The sequence below is a fragment of the Numida meleagris genome, chromosome 3, assembly GCF_002078875.1.
Source record: "Numida meleagris isolate 19003 breed g44 Domestic line chromosome 3, NumMel1.0, whole genome shotgun sequence".
NCBI classification, from domain to species: domain Eukaryota; kingdom Metazoa; phylum Chordata; class Aves; order Galliformes; family Numididae; genus Numida; species Numida meleagris.
In genome coordinates, this window is record NC_034411.1 from 83,271,841 (window position 1) to 83,296,282 (window position 24,442).

Genomic DNA, 24,442 nt, shown 5'->3' on the forward strand with positions numbered 1-24,442 from the left:
TCTTTCTACTGCAAGTTTTTGTAATTAAATACATTATTTATTATGTATCAATGTCAGATACCGCTATTCTAATAGTTATAGACTGTATCCGCTGATTAAGCCATGAATTGTAAATGCATTTGAATAATTTTGAATGTGAAAATATTTCCTCCCTAAGTAGTTGCAAGATGTTACTCGAAGTAGTTAGGGCATAATTAGTTCCAGCGCTAGTGTTGAGTCAACAGCTAACTATCAAGATTGAATTCGATACTTGATTAAAATAATCAACAGAATATGTCTGGATTCCACTTATCAGGAAAGGGAAAAAAACAGAGCAGTTCCCAGCTACACCAAGCTTCATCAAAATGCTAGATTGCTTGGCCTTGCTCCAAAATTAAATTAATCCATCGTGTCCAAACCACATTCGAAGTGCCAAAAATAAAAAATTTAGAGACTGATGCTAATGCTGTGCTTGATACACTATACAGCTAGGTTTGCTTTAAGAATCTTCTGTGCATGTAAATGCTGGCCATTCTAGGAGCTAATGGTTAGTTGTGCATTCCTAACAAACAGCAAAATTTCCATGAATTGCAGCACAGAAATATACAAATAGTCATGAAAAAAGGGTTCCAATAGATTCTTCCTTTCTACATTGGAAGTAATTTTCTATGAGTGTGCAAATTCCCCAGCTCCCAAAAATATGTTTATATACAGCCATGACGTAGGATGTTGACTTGCAATGCGTATAGGTCAGTAGGTTATTTTAGAGGGCACATAACGCTAGACTTTTGGGCTTGTACTTCTGACTCACTTCTAGCTGCAGCCTTTACATGCTACTGAATTGAGAGTTCTTTTACATCTGAGATCATAACTAGATAGCTTTAGGCAGACATCAAGCTTAATAAATCTCTAAAATTACTGGCTTAAAAGAAAAACGTTTAAATCCTGAGAAATTCTCCTAGATGAAAGGCAAAGTACATGGATGCTTACTTTGACTTTTCAGATTCTTATGCCCACCTATTCAGCAGTAAATATGAATAAAATAATTGTAATTTTGTTGTTTTATTTATGTTTCTTTACAGTATTGAAATTGTGCATTCAAATAACAATGGTAAACTGTTCTGCATTAATTCAGAATCTTGGATATTAATACGGTTGTAGTTAATAGATTGACTAAAAAATGATTCTATATTTAAATACAACATTGAAAAGTTAGCTATACTGAAAGGATGAAACAGTGGGGGGCACTGACTAATAATGAGACTTGAAATTGTTTAGACATATTTGTTTAAAGTTAAAATGGAATTTTATCTGACATTTCTAGGGTTACCTATAGACACATATATATGTACCTATATATGTCTTCCTGAAGTTTTAAAAGACAAGCATAGAAAATTCAGCCTTTTGGCCTTATCTTTGCCTAAACTCAAGTTGCCCTGTAAGCCTAAGAAGCTTATAGAACTTAGTCTATTTACAGAAATCTAAATTCAGCTGATATTTTTGTTGTTGTACTTTACCTTTCTTTTTCTAATATTTTCTAATATTTGCATTATAGGAATTTTAAATTAGCATATTTCACAGCTTTATAACTTGCACATAGGATTTCAGCATATTCATATGGATAAACTGAGCCAAAATCTGTAACTCCCAACACAGCTGCCTAAAACCTGGTTTTCATCTTTTCAGATAGAGAAGTGGCTCTTAAAGCCATATAGGTGCTTCAGACTAAAACAAGCTACATGATGTGGTTTACATTTGCTTTGTTTTGGAAGACCACTTTTCTGCTTTTCTCATCCCTAGTCAGCTGCTTGACCACATGCACGCTCGTTTCTTGTGCAATACAAAAGCCACCAACATGCACATGTTTCATCTGTTACAAGTGAAGTGGATTAAATATGAAAGAAAGAACACAGAAAACAGTAATAAATGTTCAGATTTATTTTCATTGTCTGTTTCTTTGTGCAGTTCATGAAACAACAGAATGCATGGCAAGTTGTTTGTATCATGGCAGCGTGGTTATAAGCAACTATTTATCTGTCCAAAAAAAAAAAAAAAAAAAAAGAAAAGATGAAATGAACTATGCCTTTTACAAATTAAGGACCTAAATATTTTGGCACTGCTATTCTTAGCGTTGTTTCTCTTAGCTTGTTCGGACTGAACTGATGTCATACTGAATTCTACAAATCCAAATCTATTTCAAGTTGGAATAACTTCACTAAATTTTTGTATTACCACATTAAGAAGTAGTATGCTGAAATTAGTATCTGAAATAGTCACGAATACTTTACAGATTTTGTTACAACTATAGATATATTTGCTACTATTAAATATCAGCAATATATTAAGAATAACTTTTATATTTTTATATATTAAAATCTGAAATATATTAGTATCAGATAGAACTAAATAGTGCATGTGATACAACTTTTTTTTTTTTTGAGATCAGCTTATCAATGCCATTGTAATTGAATGAAAATACATCTTTTGTGTTGCTGTATCATTATATTTATTAGTATTTGGTTATTTTACTAGAAAGCATTCCCTTTGCATTTCTTTGGCAGTAGTTTTTGGCCACTTTACTGAGAATCTGAGTGCTCTCATGGGGGCTCACCTATACGCACTTTGCTCGTCATTTACATATTACTTCAATTTTTTTGTTGTTGTTGTTTCCCAGCAGCTAATAAAACTTCCAGATTATTTAAATACTATATATTAATATATAATATAGACCTTGATTAAATCAGGCACACTTCATCTCTTTTGGTGTAGATTATCATGCAACACAGCTCTTCTTCAGATGTTGTCATGGATTTTTGTTATCACTATTCCACATCATAACATCATGTAGTGCACTGGGAATTAAAGAGTTAATGCTGCAGTTTTGTGGATTGTCAGTAGTTCTGGGTATACTTGTCTCAGAAGAGAAGAAGAACTACATACTCCAGAGGACTGTTCACTGTTCTGTTTCTGTTTTCCATTTGGAGGGAAAGATAAAAACTGTTTGCATATCACGAAACGTCCCCTCTTTTCCCTTTCTGCTCATCTCTGCAGTGTGTGCTCCCTAGTCGTCTCACCTTCAGCATTAGAGTAAGGCCTTCGGTTTTGGACGCTCTCTCATTTTATTTGATTTATTAGCCTCTGTTCCAATTATATTGTATTATATTGTGTCATCTTGCGTTCCAATATCATATTTAGTAAAATTAACTTTCCTCCCCAGATCGTTGCTGCCGTTTTGTTTTAGGCCCATTTCCCTACCCTTTCCCCTTTTCCCCCTAACCCCTTTCCTGGGGTGTGTGTCCATGGGTTCCCCTACTCCATTAATCACGGAACTGGGCTGAACTGGCCCATGAACCATTGACAGATGTCATCAATTTTAGGGTCCTTTATTTTCTCCCCTTTAATAATAAATTGAGACAACAGAGATATAGTATATGGTTAATTACGCACATGTATCTGGGCATGGGCATTAAACAGACACTACTGTAGCGAGTCAACAATTTGATCTTTTCTGATGTAGCAAGGGAGTAAAGAATCAAGTAAAATCAAGCCATATTTTTTCCTTGTAAATACTACAGAAATACCTTATTTTCTCTGTTTACTTATTTGCTAAAATGTCTTTATAACTTCGAGATAGTTGAAAAGCACCCTTAGCAGCTGCTTACTGAAAACTTGTCAATACTTGTCAACACAGATGAAGAAGAAAACTACAAAACATGAAGAAATGAAAACAAAAGAAATACACTTCATTATTAAAATAATACAATCAAAAAAGCCCACTGATCATAGCTTTATTGATTTAATGTCTAATTAAATAACCTTGAAAACAAAAATAAGTCACTATGGTTAATTTACAATCTAAAACACTTTTAACATCTTAGATAAGCCTTCTCTAGAAATGAAATCTTGTCATTTGCTTTCTTGCTGTATCTCCCCAAAGAAACTTTCTCCTACAAGACTGATACTAGTCCCTTTAATTACCTTGCCCTCTGCTTTCCAATTTGCCTACTTAGCATTGGGTTGTTCTCTTCTCCATCACCCATGGGAGACTACTACTATACAATTCCATTCTAGATTCCCACTGGAGAGAATGAGGAAAAGAGAGCTGGAATGCTTCTGTCTTTCTGCTGTTCATAGAAAACATTGGTAACTGGCTTTATTTAGATTGAATTGTTGGGTTTGCCGATGTCAGCATACTCTTCGCTACAAACTGCAGCTGTGACAGATTCACACTGGGTTTCTATGATGTCTCTTTAGTTGTTGTTTCTACCTTCTAGGAGTACTGGAGACTTCAGTGAAGCCAGGATCTCAACATACAGCATTACTAAAATTTCCTGTCATCCTTAGAAAGAAGACATTAAGAAATAAATGTGCCAGAATTACAGTGCTTGCTAGAAAGGCTTTTGTGGGTCCTAGTCAGTGCTGTATTTAGTGATAATAATGTAAGATGAATACTTACAGACAAGACATAACTTGGCAACCCAGAAACTGGAAAAATACTGTTTAGAAGCTGAGTGTTCATGAGCTTCTCATTGGGGATATAATAGAGTCATTAAAGATATGGTGAAGTGAATACCGCACTATTATTATTATCATTATTATTGTTCTTATTTTAATGTGGCTGAATATCTTACCTTTGTTTTGCTTTCTCAACCCTTTCCAGCCCCCACTGTGAGTAGATTCCTTATTTTCTTCTCCTGCAGAGGATGCTGGAGTTCTTGATCTCAAACCTATAGAGACACCACTGGTGACCTAACCAGCTGAGTACAGATTAACTGATGCTTTGTTTAGCTGTTACTGTTACTACTGTTACACAGCTAAATGCTGTGCAAAACAAACACATGAGAGGAAACTCTTACCTTTTTCTTTTTCAGCAGGCTTTGGAAAAAATATTACTATCAATGGATTTGCATGTCCATGATTTCTGTACCTGATCATACCAGCCAAGTCCATGAGGTGGATCTATGTGCATGTTACTCAGAATTCATCTAATTATAAGATTATAAGATATCTAAAAGCAGATTTGATAGAAGCTTTAATGAAGTAACTCCTTAAACAGAAGAAACTCAACTGTATTAGATAAAACTGATTAAAAATGTTTGAAAACAAATTTACTCATAGCCCACTGTACCTTTGTAGGACAGATCTTTTTTTCCCACTTTTTGGAAAATCTTGTAGTGTTCAGTTATTACTTAGGTTTCAGGGTCTTCCAGGTCTTGCAAAAACTCTTTTCCAATCTGCCATCTCCAAAACTTGGGTTTCGCTCTTCTCTTTTCTGCTACAAGTCTTCCTTGACTATACCTTCATGTTTCTTGTGATCCCCTCCCTGTTCCAGCTTTATCCTAGTGAAGTTTCTAGATCTGTGCATGTGAAATGACTTCTAAAGAAGAATCGCAGTGTCCTGACTTGGCAGCTTTTCATCCTGATGTTGTACTTTCCATCAAAAGTATTTTGCCTCTTAAATGGTATCCAGTTATTTTTGACAAATGCAGTGTTTGTAGGTGAGTGATAACTCCTCTTCTTGACAGATATGTGATCTAGTTTCAAACATATGGATGTACAAGGATTCTAGGATGTTCCTAGAGTATGAGCTGCTGTACTTAAATGTACTTATGGGATTTTTTTTTCTTTTTGACATGTGCCCTTTTTCACTCAAGCTTCTTCAGAAGCTCCAGGCTTCAGCTTTTTGATTATGATATGCCTTTAAATTTTGTTACATTATCACGTCTTATTTCCATGTACAAACTTAGGCCATCCTAAAATGTTCTCCTGAATAATCAAAATGGACTGAGGGGCTTTTATTTTGTCTTTCTTTTACTGCAATGCAAGATTGTTTGTATTGTTCTGCTTTTTTCTTCTGGAACTGTTCTTATTCATCAAATACAGAGCAGGATGCTTGGATGCCAGAAGCAAACATAATGACATAGTTATACCATTAATACCATACAAAGCAGTAACACAACTACGTTACTAATACTTAGCATTTCTTTCTGCTAAGCCCTATTTTTTTTTAGCTATCACAGTGTGCTGGAAGCTATCATTACCTCTCAAAGAGTTAGTTTTCCAAAATGCTGTAAGCCACTCACTAAGTGCAGTATTTGTTTCCGCATGTGTAACTCACATTTAATTTCACTCCATCACCTTTTTCCTGGGCAACCTAAGTCATCCTACAAAAATGAACATTTAATTATTGCCTACTCAATCATTTTCATGTCAATGGCAAGTTATTTGCAGTGTTTTCCAGCTGAGTGAAGCAAAGCACTGCACTCTGTTTAATGATGTTTATCTATAAGTAATGTGATAGTTTTCCAGCAAGCCAGCTGAGCAATCTCCAGTTTTCAGGGAATGTTCTAACCACATGCAAGAATGTTTTTTTTTTAATTGGAAAACTGGAAAGGGAAAAGTAGGACTGAAAGTTTTTGAAGTTGCTTAGCAATGCCTTCACTTTCAGCCTAACTTGTTAACTGCTTTATTTTGAAACATAGTTGATCAGTCATTAATATCATTCAAGCCTGCTCTTTCTCATAGATGTGCGAAGGCTTGCAGATCTACTTTATGTAACAGTCTGAATCTGGAGACAGTTACATGGAGGCCATCAAAAACCAGTACTGATATTTCTACAGAGCCCTTGTTGTAAAGGAGAAAATAGTTACTAACAACAAAAATACTGATGCTTTAAATAGATTTATTTAAAATTCTATCCTGTGGATTTTAGGCATGCTTAAAGAAGGTGCTTATGTTTTCCACATATTTGTATAGTGTACTATTTGTTTGAATTACGCCAGGAGTCAGCAAAACTAATATCAAAATAGAGTAAAACATATGCACTATCATCTACAAAAGCTAAGGCTTTAAAAGTGATCCAAATGATGTCAGTGTAAAACTGCACTCAAGCAAAGATGACACAATTACAATGTAAATCCTTATACAATGCAAAATATTTAAATACATTTACACAATGAGTATGCTATTCAAAAGAGAATAGAAATGAACCTAAAATAATTTCTGAAAGATCAGGAAGTGTAATTTGTGCTGTACAAAATGAGATGGAACATACATACCTCCTAGATGACCAATAACATTGTACAATATCTTCACATTGAAGAATATTCCAAACATGATAAAGATGAACTGACACAGATTATAAGAAAAATAAACAATTGATGAAACTAAGTGAGGAAGGGAGCAGTTCATATATATGAGTAGTATTCGGTAGCATATGATACCGTTAATGTAGCTGCCGAAAGTCTCTGTCCCTAACAGCTTCCAAGGACAGAGAATCACAGAATCAGAGAATATCCCAAATTGGAAATAACCCACAAGAAACACAGAATCCAACTCCTGGCTCATCACAGAACACTCAAAATTCAAACCTATGTCTGAGAGCACTGTCCAAGCGCTTCTTGAACTCCGTCAGCTTGGGTGTGTGACCACTGCCTTGGGGAACCTGTTCCAGTGTCCCACTACCATTTAGTGAAGAACCCCCACCTGACCCTCCTCTGACTCAGCTCCATGCTGTTCTCTCGTGTCCCATCACTGTCACCAGAGAACAGAAATCAGTGCTTGTGTCTGAGAGATAACAACAGTACACAAGACAGTATAACCTCTCCAGGCAGTTAGCTGCACTGATAGACTGTCCTCATGTTGAAGAGGTTTCCCCTTAAATCTAGTTAGAATCTTTCTCATTTCAGCTTCTGCCTACTGTCATTCTCTTATCATGTACTACTAAGCTGCTTAGCTTTGTCTTCTTAATGACCTTCTTCTACATGTTGGAAGGCTACTTGGTGTCCTAAAGAATTCACTTATCCAGGCTGAAGATATTCACCTTCATTCTGTAAGAATCTCTAATGTAATGACAAGTACACTGACACAGAAAGCAAATTCTTTAAAAATTGTATTTGCTCTACATCTTTTATGTAGCAAATAATAACCAACACTAACTTGACTATCAGCTCATCCAGGTGCTTATTTTCAGCTCTTCTTCATGGCAAGATTTCCACCAGAGTATTTGTCTTCTGACTGACTGAAAAAAAAACCTTTGTGAAATGTCATGTAGTTAGCCTCTGTAAATTAAGAGTTTGCTGTAGTTGTAGGTATCTACAGAAATGGGGATTTTAATGATGGCGCTAAATTACAGGCTTGAATGCTTTGGAAAGCAATGGTGCCAACAACAGCAACAGAGCCTGTCAGACAGAGATTAAGATTTGGATCAACCCATTTTAGTTTTGAAAAAAAACCACACAGATTTCCTTTAAAGTCTACACATACTTAATTACAAAATCACTCATACATTACAAGCCAACTCCTGAAGTTATTGCTATTCTAAAACTTCTGTGGAAATGAAATATTTCTTGAAGTAATGACTTGAAGATTTGGCTTCCACTGAAGTCTCTGGCAAATGCACAGGGCATGGAAACAATTTTGGAGAACTACAATATGGGAGCCCTCTGGTGGTTAAATTACTAAAATGCCCCTAAAATGCCCATCACTTAAGTAAAAAAGTCTCTTGCCACTTAAACTGTATGTTTACATCTAAGAATGAAGCGTCTTGTGATTATTAATTAAAATTTATTTAATTGAATTACCTTTAAAAATGGTAAATTTATACATTGCTCCTCTATAATTCTGTTTCTCCTTCCGTTCTCCTCCTGTTCTTCTGTTCTCCCTCGCAATACTCTCATGTTTTGCTGTTACTTGAAGAGAAAAAAAATTCACTGTCAGGAAGGAAATGAAAGAGGAATACCATGTAAAACTAAATTCTTGTCAACAACAATAATGAAAAAAACTGTATTAATTTCTCATATCCATCGCTCCTGTTTTTGTTGCCAGGGATAGGAAGATTTAACGCTTAGTTAATATTAACTCTTAGTTAACATTAACTCTTAGCTTAAAGCCTTAACATTTCTTTGGGTCTTGTAAAATAATGATTACACACCCAAAATTTTCAATACTGAGTAAAGACTCTGACATTGTTCCTCATTTTTTACACACAAATTGCACATACAGAGCCATTTGAATATATACGTTTGTTCCTGCCTGCTGCCTCAGGACATCTCATCTCCTAGAAAAGGGATCAGTAGTTGGTTGTATCCATACTCTTTCATAACCAAATGGTACCTGATCCTCAAGTAAGGACAAAAATAGCAGAAAGTAAAATAAATTGCTTTTCTGGAAATTCAAAATTATAGATGTAACTGCTACTGTGCAGATCAAAAAGCCTAAATGATAAAACTTAAAAGTCAGCAGCCATTACCTCATGCCATTCCCCCTGTTTGAGACATTACCCTGTTACTCAAATCTTGGTGCAATTCCTAAGAATAACAATTTCCTTTGCATTGCCCCCAAAGTTATGTCCTGTCTAAATATAATTGCTCTGAGTGGCATAAATCAGTGACTTGTTCAGATAGGAAGGGACTTTTGAGACTTTCTTGTGCAACTTCCTACTCAAAGCAAGGTCACAATGAATTCAGACCAGATTGTTCAAGGTTTTAATCCAATCAAGTCAAGAATAAAAAAAGCTTATCTACTGTTTAATTAATCTTACTTTTTTTTTTTCCTTTCCATATACCTGGTCAGATTCTCCTATTTCAGCTGATGTCTGCTGTCTCTCTTCCCCCAGCCATGCACCACTGACTCCATCTTGTAGATGGCCTGTAGGTATGGGCAGCCTGCAGCCAGATCTCCCTGAAAGCTGCCTCTTTCCAAGCTAAGTAGGGTTCCCCTCTCTCACAAGGCCAGTGCTCCAGACCTCAGTCATCATGGTCACCCACCCCTGAACTCACACCACTTTATCAATGTGTTTCTCATCACATAGTCACAAACTCTTTCTTTCCAGACGTAAGCAATAAACTTGTTCTTTTAATCTTTTTGAAAAGAAAAAAAAAAAAAAAAAAGAACTTTCATGCTCCTAGGCATGGGTTTAAGGTCCATTTTGCTGGCTATAGATGAAGCTCAACTCCTTACTGCAATACAAAATCACCTTTTGTGTGCTGCTAGACAGCCTTTATTTTTCAGGGTTCTTTATACAGTCCATATGCTAGGTTTAAGTAATGTAAATGGCTTTGAAACAATCTTCTGAGCAAGGGGAAAATCATCTTTATCGTTAAGATTACCCTCTAACTCTAATAAATGATGAAAACTCCAGCCTTCAATGAAGTCCTAAGGACAGGTAAACTGTGCTGGAGCAACTGAAAAATAATAATGGGAGTGGCTGAAAGGCTGCATAAGTTACTACACTGACCCTTCAGTGCCAACAGCAAACTCTTTGGAAAACAAGGAAAACTGAAGAAGTTTCCCTTGCATATCTTGACAGCTTCTAACACTGCCCTGTTTATGTCTAAGCAAGATGTTGTGTCTGGATCCGAAAATTTAACAGTCCTTGATGGACTTCTCATCCACGAGTTTCTCTATTAATTTTTAAAAAAATCATTGGCATATTCTTGGCATTCAAAGCATTGCAAGTTAAGGTTATATAGCTGTTAAATCATATCAAGCAGGCTTTTTTGTTTGTTGAAGTCTGTTGCTTTTTATTTTATGTTTAAATTTCTTGTTATATGAATGACTAACTTGTTTTCTACTGTTTTATACATTAGTCAGAATTCTTAAAATTTCTACCATTTGTCCTTAAGTAGCATCTTTCCCAGCACGGAGATTCTAAATCACTTACTTCTTCTGCGCACAGAACATATTCCTTATTTGTTATTACTCTTCCCAAAACTATCCCAAATTTCTGGTTTTTGAGATAGATGTCAAAACAACTCACAATGTTCATGTAGTCTAATTCTAGCCTATTCCCTTTCTGTTTCTATAACTATTTACCCTTTAAACTGAACATTAATGATTTTGAAAGCCAAAACAATTGGCAGCTTTGCTATTAAATTTCCAGGGGCAGAATTTAATCTACTTTTTTGCTTAATCTCCACCTAGTTTCCTTAGTCCATTCTGGTAAAATCTGAAAACACGTTCTTGTCTTGGTTGCAGTTTTCCCACATACAAAAGATTAGAAGTACCTCCAGTAATTTAGTACAAACATTCACAACAAAAGTATGATCAGCCAGTCAAACTTCAGTTCATTGACTAGCACCATGAGAAAAATACAGGGTGAAATCTTTTTATTCTAACTGAAAACAACAGGCAGAGTTTCTGGAGAATACAGCAGTTCACTCATTTCTGTCTGTAAACCTCTCCCACTGTGGAAGCTCACTTGACATTCTTTCTTATCAGCTCACACAGAGTTGTAATTTGCATATAAGAAAGGCAATAAAAGCCTTTACATTAAAAAATAACAATAAATAAATAGAAAGACATTGACCTTGGAAGTTCCTCATTTTTACGGCCCTCATTAAAAGGAATGTTTCTGACCTGCACTCTATCTCGATCATCTCTTTTGCCCTCAGACTCTTTTTTACTCTTCTGTTTTTGTTCAAGTTAAAAAAGTAAGGAAAAGAGCATGAAAATAACCTCCATAAGCATTACTGAATAGTTCTTGGTATTATATTAAAAGAAAAACTGCTCCAAATTCTTCCATATATTTATTCAAAATTTATAAGTAAAGTATGTATTTATGTTCATCTAACATTTCTCAATCTTCTAGAAGATAATCCCTACTCCAATTACAAAATAATAATAACAAAATATGTTCCTCTACTTCAGTACCAGCACAGCAATAAAAAACACACATCTTCATGCACACATTTGTTATTACTTGTGACAGTTCCTTGCTGTGGTAAAGAGTTTAGTGATGCCAAGCTATATCAGGTTGTTCTTTGAGTGTTAGAAACTCCCCTACTCTGGGGACTTGGTTTCACGTAGTGTATCAACCTTTATATATATCAACTATATAATTTTACATACACCAATTATTTTGTGGAATCTATTTTCAAAAGATGATAAGAATGTCATGGTACATACATGATTTTACAAAAGGATGGCACAGAAACTCTCTTTACCCTCCAAGAATTATGATGCAACCTTTGTCTTGGGTTCCTTGAAACATACCCTGCCAGTAGTGCTGGTTACGTTGAGAGGACCACTACATGTTTACCTTGTTTATGAATGTTTTCCCTAGATTCCACAAAATATTGAGAAGACTTTTTTTTTCTCCAACTCAATGTAACCATTTGTTTTTCCTTAACGTGACATCATTTTGAAAACTGTTCCTTTTCTTAGACTTATCCCAAATAAGAACTGAGCAGACTTAATCCAAGGTTTGTATCAGAAATAGTGTTGCCAGTAGGAGTAGGGAAGTCATTGTCCCTCTGTACTCAGCCCTGGTGAGGCCCCACCTCGAGTACTCTGTCCAGTTTTGGGCCCCTCACTGCAAAAAAGACATTGAGGCCCTGGAGCATGTCCAGAGGAGGGCGACAAAGCTGGTGAGGGGTGTGGAGCACAGGCCTTATGAGGAGCGGCTGAGGGAGCTGGGATTGTTCAGTCTGGAGAAGAGGAGGCTCAGGGGAGACCTTATCGCTCTCTATAACTACCTGAAGGGAGGTTGTAGTGAGCTGGGGGTCGGCCTCTTCTCTCTTGTAACTAGTGACAGGTCGACAGGGAATGGCCTCAAGTTGCGCCAGGGGAGATTTAGGCTGGACATTAGGAAACACTACTTTTCTGAAAGAGTGGTCAGGCGCTGGAATGGGCTGCCCAGGGAGGTGGTTGAGTCACTGTCCCTGGAGGTGTTCAAGAAACATTTAGATATAGCGTTGAGAGACATGGTTTAGTGGGGTTATTGGTGGTAGGTGGATGGTTGGACCAGATGACCTTGTAGGTCTTTTCCAACCTAGCTTATTCTATGATTCTATGATTCTAAGTTAAGGTCAAAATTTTTCGCAAGGTTCATAAAACTACAAACCTTGCCCATGCTGTTCATTCAAATGCTCAGTCATTGATACAACAGTAAGTAAGTAATGAAACTGAAAAAAGCTTAAAGGGAAAATGAGGTTTCTCTCCTAAAAAGCAGTCTGGAGACATTAGCACGATTGAGGTGCTTGCAACAAGGTAGCGTAAGGAAACTACAAGGAGCAAAGGACACATGATATTCTCTTCTAAGGAAAATAAACACTCTAGTCAATTTGGGGGTTTCTAAAATATTGTTAACTAGCATGCAGACTGACAAATTCCAATTTTAGCCAGAAAAAGTTGTTTGTTATTTTTTTTTCCTGGAAAAATGGAAAAATTAATTTATAGAATGAGAAATATCTCATAATAGTGTTTAGGAAGAAAAAGAAATCTGTGTAACTGGTTAAATAAGGCCAACTAAGCACTGAAGTCCACACTAATGGAAGGAAAGCTGCCAGCATTCACCTAATACAGTATAACTTCATCCAAGTTTAAGAGCTTTTAAGAAAAATCTCACTAGTTTTTATTGTCAATGGTTAATTGCATGCACTTGCACAGTACAAGGTAGAGTGCATTCTGCTCCATAGGGCTTACAGGCATTACTGGATTTTAAGCCACGCGTGACAAAGTATAATTATACCTTCAAGTACAAGGCTGTGATACATTTTTTCAAATAGAGCTAGCCCCATTTTTAGTAATTTCTAACATTAGAAAAATTACATAGATGAAGAAGAGTTTCTCATTTAGGGGATTTTAAAATATGCCATTCCCATTAGCCCCCACACTTTGAGCCCCCCTGAAACTTGTAGGATTATCAAGTGGGAGGAAAGCAGCTTAGTCAAGCGAGAAGGTGCACCTGCTCTCTTTTGGTACGTACACTATCTAGTTCAAGTATGATACTAATCCCATGTCCTGGTCAAAATGATCACTGTATAATGTTTCATATACTTTATTTTCTACAATATCTCTCCTCTTCTTTCACAGTCTTTTTACCACATGAATTTTAATAAGGAAACTTGCTACTCAAAAGTAAATTTTACATGTAAGGCATTTTGTATAGTTTATACTTATTTCTGACTACACACAGACACAAAAAATAACATAATGGTTGTTTTTAGACAAAGAAAAAAATAAAAAAAATAAAAAAATTATTCTCCATAAAATAAAATCTTTATAAAATACAATTTTTGCAATTTTTTTTAAGACTTCCAATGACAGTTCATAATGAATCAATTAATTATTAGCTTGCAGTAAGGATGAGAAGTCCACACAGGCTTATGAACCCTAACTAGCTCAAGAAAACTTTTCCAGAAATCATCCAAGCCCACTTTTTATACTGTTCTCACCATGTGACCTCATACACTAAATCCTACCCAAGCAATTCATAGTACTGCAGCTCTTCAGCACATTCTCAGACCTTGCTGCACCTTATGGTATCTTAATGATGAGATTTTACTCTTCCTTGCTCTTCCAAGTAACAGACAAAAAAGCAAATTTCTGAGCCTAGGCAGGAAGAAGCACTTTCACTACTGGAGTACAGAGGAGAACAGCACCATGTGGACAACGACCAGGCTTATTTTATGAGCCATGCTAACTTAACCGTGCTTTTGGAAACACAGCACTGATAACCACCAGTACAGCTGAGACCAGGTCTACTGATCATTAGGATTCCAAACACTCGTGTCACTGTCATTCATACCATCAGCTGTGAGATAATCAGCAATTTGGGTATGAATGAAGCCACTTCATTGGCTGGCCTGTATCACAACACTTTATCTTCTCTTGAGTAGTAACACTTCAGAAAATTACACCTAGTCTCCCCTTTGTGTGTAGTGGAGATGTTTCCTCTGCAGCAGTGACGAACTGCTTCCTTTCAGATTACTTGACTCATGATAACGAGTCTCTTGTTAATTAGTTTATTCTTAATTAGTTTTAACAATGAATGTGCCTTACAGGGTTTTATTCTGTGGTTCCTTGTTTTCAGTCCTAAAATACTAAGGCCTGAATAGTAGGCCTCAAACCAAAACTGACCTCTAGATGAATCTCACAACGTAGTGTTATATATCATCTGTATCTGATCATTAGCAAAATATGTATGATCATTAGCTATATATGTATTTTGGACAAAACATCTCATTAGTTTAGATGAAGTGTTATGAGAATGTATTAACCTTTCCTTGTTTAGAAGCATAGTGTCAAGACCTATTAGTACACAAACTTCCTGGTTCCTCCTTGAGTCCTGGCCAGGCTTGAGGGTTCATTCTCCAAAGGGAGATTGAAACCAGATGTTTCCACCTAATTGTCAAGTAAACTTGTTTATTAAACAGTATAAAAGATGGACCCCCTTGTAGTGAAGTTGGAGACCTCACCTATGAGTGTACACACTGTGTAGGACCTCCTAGTTTCCACGAAGGGTTCTCCATCCTCACTGCAACCAGGGCTCCCCAGCAACGGCAGATCTAGATGATGTCAAAGTATTAGGGCAACTGGTGATGTATCTTTCTTAATCACTATCACTATCCTCATGTAGTAATGGTTAGGTGCGTTGCCCTGTTCTGTATTATTCTTGCCATATCATCTCACTTATTCTCTCATTGCTTTAAACTTAAGTGAATATAAATGCACTTGTTTAACTTGGCATTTGACCTTTGTGCTGACCGCATCCACTGGCAAAACAAGTCCAGGATATATCAATGCAATTCAATTTTTTGAGTTTTTGCTGACACCTGCCTGAGCACAGCCTTAGGAATATCTTTGTCTGCACTACTGAATGTGCGATCTATGGACAGAAATCAGTAAAAGAGAAAGCTAGTGTTCTTTTTTGGACAATTTAATCATTCTTTGTCAAAGTTCAATGAGAATAAATGAATGTGTGCCCTCTTTTAGCTAGGATCTTCAAACTCACATTTAGCAAAATAATGACATACACAAAAAACAGGCTAGATTCTGTTTTCTTGTCCCTAATTATCCAAGAAACAGGCGTGTGACTGAAATGACAACAAACAATAACTACAAACAATAACTTTAGTCTCCTGTCCTCATTCAGATTTTGAATCCTGTGGGCTACTTAACAGACTGTAACTCTGGTTAAGTCTGTGAGACAAAACTCTATAAATGAAAGTACAATGTATACATAAGTATGCTATCAATACCCTCACACAGCAGAGAGGTATAGAGATAAAGATGAGGCATAGCCTTCTGAAGTAAAATGTAGGTGGACTTGAGGCTCTACAAACAGCAGTTGTCCTGCAAGCAATCTAAAATGCCTGCAGAAGACAAAATGCCAAGAAATGTCTAACCAGCATATCCTCAAAGGTGGTCCTGTCAATGGACATTGTGAACTCCCCAAAATTTTTCCTCACATGTATCCACGAGCAACCTCTTACAAAGCACTGTGTGAATACAGCCACGAAGGTTCCCCTAGTACTGGTTTTGGCTGAGACAGAGTTGACTGAGTAGGTCATACAGTGTTTGGGATTTATAACAAAACAGCGTTGATAAGATGCTGATGTTTTAGTTGTTTCTGAAGAGATTACAGAGAATCAAGGCCTTCCTTGTCTCCCTCACTGCTCTGAAAGTGAATAAGTCAGGGATGGGCAAGAAATTGAGAGAGGACACTTACAGGACCCTGGCACAAACCAATCAAAAGGATATTCCATACTATATTACAATATGCTCAATAACTACAAATGTAATCATTTGATGCATAGAGACGAAACCATTTTCACTGAATGCTTGAAAGCCTGTTCTGTTACCTAATTAATAGTAGGTTTGTGGAGACAAATTATATTTTCTACTAGTAAGAAATATACATATATATATACATATACAATTACATACACTCTAAACTGTTTAAATTAGCCATAATAGAAGGGAAAATATTTTTTTGATCATATTGAAGTTGCTTTTATGGCTTATTTACTAAAATAAGTTAAATATTTATGTAACCACTTTGGTCAAAATAAAAAGATGTGTGGTAGGATGGACCTATAGCATTTTCTTTTTTTACAACAGTCTTACTTCTAACTAGTTATGGGTCTCTGATGTTCACTATTTCAATATTTTATTGATAAAGGTATGCAGCACTGTAAAACTCATAAAATCTTTATATACCCCAAAGGCAGATTACTTTCCTTCCCATTTGGGAATAGTTTATTTTTAATGTTGTTCTTTAAGATTTTAATTCTTCATGGGGTCTAGGGTAGTTTTGAATTATAACATACATATTTAATAGTAATGACATCCAGAGAAAAATTTTCGGTGTTGGAGATAATATATACAAATAATTAGTAATATATATTAAATATATATATAATAGGACATACACAACATATTTATCATTTAATACTAGATAGACAATAAAGCATTATCCAAGGTAATGTTTTCCTTCTATGTGTTTTCATAGTTGAAAAGGAACAAGGACTGAAATGCTACTTCCTGTGACTCCTATTTCTTTAAATGTTTAAATGTTTAAATTATTCACAAGTCAGGCATTTCACTGTTATTTGCTGAAAAAATTAAGCTTATGTGGTATTAACTAGGTATTTTTTGAAAACTGTCTATGTGTACATCATACAGCATTCATAAAGGTAAGGACTGAAGAGACATTTAGCCTAACAGTACTTGTAGGGCTGTTTTGTGCTCTGCTTCTGCCACATTCAGATTATATGCATACAGAGAAAGGAAATGCCTTTTTGCCTTTAATTCCTTTAATCCTCAAGAATCTCTGCTTAAGAATAAATAAAAACAAAAAATAAAGGAACATTATGCTACTCATGACTTGTGTATTGACTCAGTAGAACCATTCTGAAGCCTTTCAGTAGTCACTACAGAGAACTCCTGAGTTCTGATATGCATTTTCAAATAATGTTATCACTGTATCATAGAATAAATCACCAAAAGCCTGACACACTCTTGTTTCAGTTTATGACTGCTGCCTCCTTCTCCCACACATCACGGTGAAGTGCTGTCTCCACCTTTTCCATGACCTTTCTGAAGGAGATGGCAGACTGACATCCAGTCACATCAAAACCACTTCTTTCCCAGGCTGACAAGCCCAGATCTTCTCACAAGGCAAGTGCTCCAGACCTCAGCATCCTTGTAGGCTTTCCTGAATTCACAGTAGCTTATCAATGTCTTTCCTGTACTAACAGCCTAAAATTGGACCCAGTACTCTACATGGAGTCTAACAAAGTGCCCAAGCAAGAATAAGGTAATCCTCAGGTCTACTGTCTGTGCCTCTGTTGGTGCAGACCAGGATGTTGAGGGCCTTCTGTGCCACCATGGAATGCTGCTGGCTCTTGGCCTTCCCAGCAAAACTGATTGTTAGCCAGCCTGGATTGTTGCAAAGGGCATTTTCTTTTCAGGTGCAGGCGTTTGTTCTTGCTAACTTTTGTAAGATTCCTGTTCGCCCATCCCTCTAATCTGGTCTGCTGGATCAAGCATATAAGTAGTTTCACCTAGGCTAGTGCACACAACAGCATGTGTACTCAAAACACGGGACTCCCAAAACAAAGATAATGGCTTTCACTCCTCGACACACCTGCTCAAGCTGCCAAGAATGGAACAGACTTAGCCTTCAACATTTCCTCTATCATGAAGGAACATTAGAGTGGAATGATAAATACCACACTGAGAGTTTTAGGAGTTTGGCTGGAGAAAGGGTGGGAAGGCCATCTTCAGGAACACTGATTTCTTTCACTGGGAGATGTGCTAAGACTCTACTGCCTCAGGTAAAAGAAAAGAAAGGATGAACAAGACAGAGGAAAAAGGACGGGTCTGATAAGGGAATTCAGATCAATTGGCAAGCATCTTCCACCCCATTAGAATGCTACTGCTAATGATCCTGGGCATACTCTTTGGCTGGCTTTAAAGGATGGAAACTGTGTGCACACATCACAGAATTATACTGAGTTTTTAGAATTACACTATACAGAGTGAGAAAGCAGATTAACCTCACCTCTTACAGAATCTCAACTAAGCTCCTGACAGCCATCGATCAACACAGCAAAGAAGAGGTATTAGATTTATACCAGCAGAATAACCTTCTAAAAGAGGTAGGAATGAAACAAGAGCAGTTGAAGCCCACTGACATGACATTTTTTAGCAGATGGAGTCCTCCTGCTGACACTTTATTTCACCTTTTTACCCATTTAATTGCAGAACAGTTATTACATGTACTGTTAATTATTACAGTTACTGCACTGCATGTTCATGTTTGGCAGTTTTTGCAACAATATTTTGTACTTTCTAAAATGACTTTATATCATTATAACTGTCTTTAAATAGTGATAATACAGAAGCAAAGGTGAACAGCATAGTGGTTTAGTCACATAAATATTTGAGAAATGAATGATGCTAGATGGGCAAATGAACTGAATTAGAAAACAGATCCAAGTGGTCAGAATCTAAACGAACAAGCCCCAGCTGCCCAGACAATGAATGTCCTCTGCGTTGAGACTGGAATAACCTCAACCCCATTATTACTTCGTTCATGAATGCTGTCACGTTAGTACCTTCCACACTGGCCTGACAGCAAACAGAAATGCAGCACATGTCCATTGCTCTGGGGGAAGCTTCCAGTTCTCCAGTCCCTCCAGCCACAGGTCCCTTCTTGCAAAACTACAGGTTCACCTGAACCCCTGCCCCAACCACTCTATGCATAGCTTGTGAGCACCACCACAAACCTCTCACAGTAAACTGGAGCCCAGCAAAATTGTCAGCCACTTCATAGCAGAGCTGTTCAACACACACACCACCAGGTACTGTCACCTAAGAGTGCCACATTAGATGCCCTAGACACAGTTTATGAGCACCAGTACACACTACCGTCCCACTGAAAGTTCTAAAAAAATAAACTAAAGATTAATAAAGGCAAAAGGCAGCCTTTGAAGCTCTCAACCACTCTTGGCACCAGCTCACCATTCGCTGCATGCAATTTCGGGTGCCACCATATAAGGATGTAAGTCTAGTAGTGAGTGTCCAAAGGAGGTCTGGTGAGGGTCGTGAAGGTGTATGAGGAGCAGCTGAGGTCCCGGGGTTTGCTCAGCGCAGAGCAGAGGAGCTGAGGGGAGGCCTCATGGCGGCTGCAGCTCCTCACAGGGAGCAGAGGGCAGCGCTGAGCTCTGATCTCTGGGGACAGCGACAGGGCCCGAGGGAACGGCATGGAGCTGTGTCAGGGGAGGGGCAGGTGGGGGTTAGGGACAGGTTCTGCACCAGAGGGTGGTAGGCATGGAACAGGCTGCCCAGGGCAGTGGGTACAGCCCCGAGCTACCAGAGTTCAAGGAGCGTTTTGACGCCACTCTCAGACATAGGGTTTGATTTTGGGTGGTGCTATGTGGGGTCAGGGGTTGGACTCAGTGATCTTTGTGAGTCCCTTCCAACTCGGGTTACCGTATGGTTCTATGAAAATATTTTAAGGTTTTTTTTTGGGGGGAGGGGGGAACTAACATATTGACTTAATTCGATAGCTCTGGGTCCCACACCGCTCACGCGCCTCGGAGCTCGCCCCGCCCCGCAGAAGCCGGTCACCATGGTGACGTGACCGCGCCTCTATAAGGCCCCGCCTCCGGGGGCGGGCTGACTGCTGCTGACGGAAACGAAGATGGCGGCAGCCGCCTCTGAGCTGCTGACGGGATGGTGCCTCTTCGGCCTTGCGCTGCTGGTGAGCGGGGTTCTCTCGGCCCGTTTTTCTTCGGCTAGTCCCACAGCTGTCCCAGTCAGACCCCGTGGCCTCTCACCATCTCCGTTCTTTTTCCTTTCCCGCCTCCCTTTGGGACGGGTTTTCCCCCTTTCCCCTTCCTTCTGTGAGCGGCAGCCCTCCACCTTCACTCTTTCACTTTCCTTTCGCTGCCCTTGCCGGCGGGCTCCCCTTATTCTCCTGCAGCAGCCCCAGCTTGCCCCGGCTGCCTGCTTCTCATACCCCACCCTGCTGCCTCCCGGCCGTGCCTCTGCCTCGCAGTGCCGTTGCTATCTCGGGGTGTTCCTGATACAGGCGATGTTGTAACGCTGTAAGTCAAAACAGAGTCCAGAGGTGAGGGCATGTGGCCATCCTGTTCTCCTGTCTGTATCACCGGCACTACTTGGTGGTGGGGAAGGTAAAAGAAGTGAATTGCATATAATGGATCTGTTGCTGATGCTCAGGTGAATAAGCATCCTGACGGTAGAATTGTAGTAGTGTAGAATGGTTTGGTTTGGAAGGAACCTCAAATATCATCTAGTTCCAACCCCTTGCCGTGGGCAGGGCTGCCCCTCGTCACCTCAGGCTGCCCAGGGCCCTATCCAACCTGGCCTTAAACACCTGCAGGGATGGGGCACCCACAGCTCTCTAGGCAGCTGTGCCAGGGCTTCACTGCTGTCTGAGTAAAAAAAAAAAAAAANCTCTGGGGACAGCGACAGGGCCCGAGGGAACGGCATGGAGCTGTGTCAGGGGAGGGGCAGGTGGGGGTTAGGGACAGGTTCTGCACCAGAGGGTGGTAGGCATGGAACAGGCTGCCCAGGGCAGTGGGTACAGCCCCGAGCTACCAGAGTTCAAGGAGCGTTTTGACGCCACTCTCAGACATAGGGTTTGATTTTGGGTGGTGCTATGTGGGGTCAGGGGTTGGACTCAGTGATCTTTGTGAGTCCCTTCCAACTCGGGTTACCGTATGGTTCTATGAAAATATTTTAAGGTTTTTTTTTGGGGGGAGGGGGGAACTAACATATTGACTTAATTCGATAGCTCTGGGTCCCACACCGCTCACGCGCCTCGGAGCTCGCCCCGCCCCGCAGAAGCCGGTCACCATGGTGACGTGACCGCGCCTCTATAAGGCCCCGCCTCCGGGGGCGGGCTGACTGCTGCTGACGGAAACGAAGATGGCGGCAGCCGCCTCTGAGCTGCTGACGGGATGGTGCCTCTTCGGCCTTGCGCTGCTGGTGAGCGGGGTTCTCTCGGCCCGTTTTTCTTCGGCTAGTCCCACAGCTGTCCCAGTCAGACCCCGTGGCCTCTCACCATCTCCGTTCTTTTTCCTTTCCCGCCTCCCTTTGGGACGGGTTTTCCCCCTTTCCCCTTCCTTCTGTGAGCGGCAGCCCTCCACCTTCACTCTTTCACTTTCCTTTCGCTGCCCTTGCCGGCGGGCTCCCCTTATTCTCCTGCAGCAGCCCCAGCTTGCCCCGGCTGCCTGCTTCTCATACCCCACCCTGCTGCCTCCCGGCCGTGCCTCTGCCTCGCAGTGCCGTTGCTATCTCGGGGTGTTCCTGATACAGGCGATGTTGTAACGCTGTAAGTCAAAACAGAGTCCAGAGGTGAGGGCATGTGGCCATCCTGTTCTCCTGTCTGTATCACCGGCACTACTTGGTGGTGGGGAAGGTAAAAGAAGTGAATTGCATATAATGGATCTGTTGCTGATGCTCAGGTGAATAAGCATCCTGACGGTAGAATTGTAGTAGTGTAGAATGGTTTGGTTTGGAAGGAACCTCAAATATCATCTAGTTCCAACCCCTTGCCGTGGGCAGGGCTGCCCCTCGTCACCTCAGGCTGCCCAGGGCCCTATCCAACCTGGCCTTAAACACCTGCAGGGATGGGGCACCCACAGCTCTCTAGGCAGCTGTGCCAGGGCTTCACTGCTGTCTGAGTAAAAAAAAAAAAAAAACCAAAAAACCCAGGAACTTCCCTCTGATGTCTAACCCTAATCTTCCCTCCTTTAGTTTAAAACCATTCAATTGTCCTATTACTGCCTATCCATGTAAAAAGTTGATTTCCTTACTGCTTATAATCTACCTTGAAACACTGGAAGGCTGTAGTGTGATCTCCTTGGGGTGTTCTCTTATCCAAACTGAACAAGCCCAGCTCCCTCCTCCTGTTTTCATAGGAGAGGTGCTCCAGTCTTGATATAGGGTCTGACTTTAGTAACTACTCTCTGATGTCCTTGTTGTGCTAGTCATAACTATCTTTCACTGTGTTTTTCAGGCTATTCTGATTTTCTCCTGGGTTTATGTGCGCAAGTATCAGAGTCGGCGTGAAAGTGAAGTAATTTCTACCATAACAGCTATCTTTGCATTGGCAGTTGCTCTCATTTCATCAGCTCTACTACCAGTGGACATCTTCTTGGTTTCGTATATGAAAAATCAGAATGGTACATTTAAGGTATGTGCTTTTAAAGATGTTAATTGTTTCTTTGAAAGAAGCAGCTCTCTTGTGTTAAGAACATGCTTTTTTGTTTACTTGATATGTCCAAGAGTTTAAAACCTCTTCTAATGCTGGTGCTATGGCTTCTGGGTTGTGTATTGCAAATATAGCATTGTCCTCTGTTTATTACTTGATCTGGGTTTCACCTTTATTACTTCATACTTTTTCCTGTAAGACTTCCCAAATGCTACATGTTTCCAAATACCTATTCCTTTTTTGTGTTAAAAGAGGTATGTATACTACTCTTAATCTGTAAACACACTTTGTAAATATTGCTTTTTGGTACATTGTAATGGGATGCTGTAGAATGAACTTGTTCCCCCATTATTTAAAAACTGGTTTGCTTATTAGCAATTCAAATGTCAGTTGCTTTTCCAAGGATTCTTTTATTTTGGTACTGAAATATTAACATAGTGAATCTGCAAAGGTCTTAATGAACCTGAAATGTCAAGTGTGAGATTAGCTGTTTGTGGAGCTTATTAAGCCAATGTTTCCAAGGGAAGCTGGAAAACCCCTTAAGGAGGGGGAGTATGTGTGTAGGAGAGGGTGCCTTACTGTATGTCTTACTATATTTCATGACATCTGCAGTTATTGTCTTTGTAGCAAGTTAATTGAGATATTTTGGCACTAAAAGTTTTGCATAGTAACCATGCAGTTCTTTTGTGAAGAAGTAGTGGTGCATGCACTTGGTTGTGATTATTCCTATGTATGCTGGAGTTCATTGAACAGAATAGTCACTTGGAAAGAACCTACAGAGATTGAGTCCAAAAACCAACACTGAACACCTTTTCTGGAAGCAGCGATTACTTCTATGTGTGTTCATAGTGTTGCCAAGCAGGGAAATGGATTTTTGATTATTGTACTGGTCAGAGGAACTTAAGAATTGCCTTGTAAACTAGGTTTGAGTAGTATTCACCAACAATTACTCTTGAAGGGTTTGGCTGTTCTCTTGGATGTATTCTATCTTGAGCAATAGACTTCAAATACATACAGTTAAAACGGATTTGTTCTGAAAGCTTGTTTGGTTTGATAACAAGCATTTAGGAGCAGAAAACCTCACCCCAGTTTGAAGACCTGAGATTGCAACTGGGCATGCAAGACATCATGTTATGATTTACATCTAAAATATTTAAAGCATGCTTTGCTACAGCAGTAGGACTGTTTGGATATTATCATTGATATGCTTTTTTATTCTATTCCTGAGGCAGCAAAGGACAGGATGATGGTGGGAACTCTTATTCTTGAAATGCATGAGTTCTTGCTGCTGAGTGAAATTAAAGGCCATTAGCTTTCAGTTAGGTTAGGTTGAACACTTTGCAAACCTTGCTTATCCTGAGCTGTTAAAAATTCAGTCATCTCCTTAGTGAAGACCCATCTATTTTATGGTAGGTGCTTTTTCAGACATTTCTATTACTTTTTCTGCCTCTTGGGAAACTTGTGTAGCTAGCAAAAAAAAAAAAACACGCA

The 24,442-nt window shown here is 39.0% G+C and overlaps 1 protein-coding gene across 2 annotated transcripts in view; it reads left to right on the forward strand.

Moving 5' to 3' along the window:
- LMBRD1 (LMBR1 domain containing 1) overlaps window positions 20,399-24,442 on the forward strand; it is a 69,385-nt gene continuing 65,341 nt past the window's right edge. The window contains exons 1-2 of one of the 2 annotated variants that reach the window (XM_021390813.1): window positions 20,399-20,473; window positions 22,757-22,933. In XM_021390813.1, the coding sequence (XP_021246488.1) occupies window positions 20,414-20,473; window positions 22,757-22,933 (237 nt within the window). In that variant the 5' untranslated portion in view covers window positions 20,399-20,413. Of the gene's footprint in view, window positions 20,474-21,598; window positions 21,724-22,756; window positions 22,934-24,442 lie in introns of those variants that run through there. The other variant, XM_021390812.1, reaches the window with a different exon arrangement.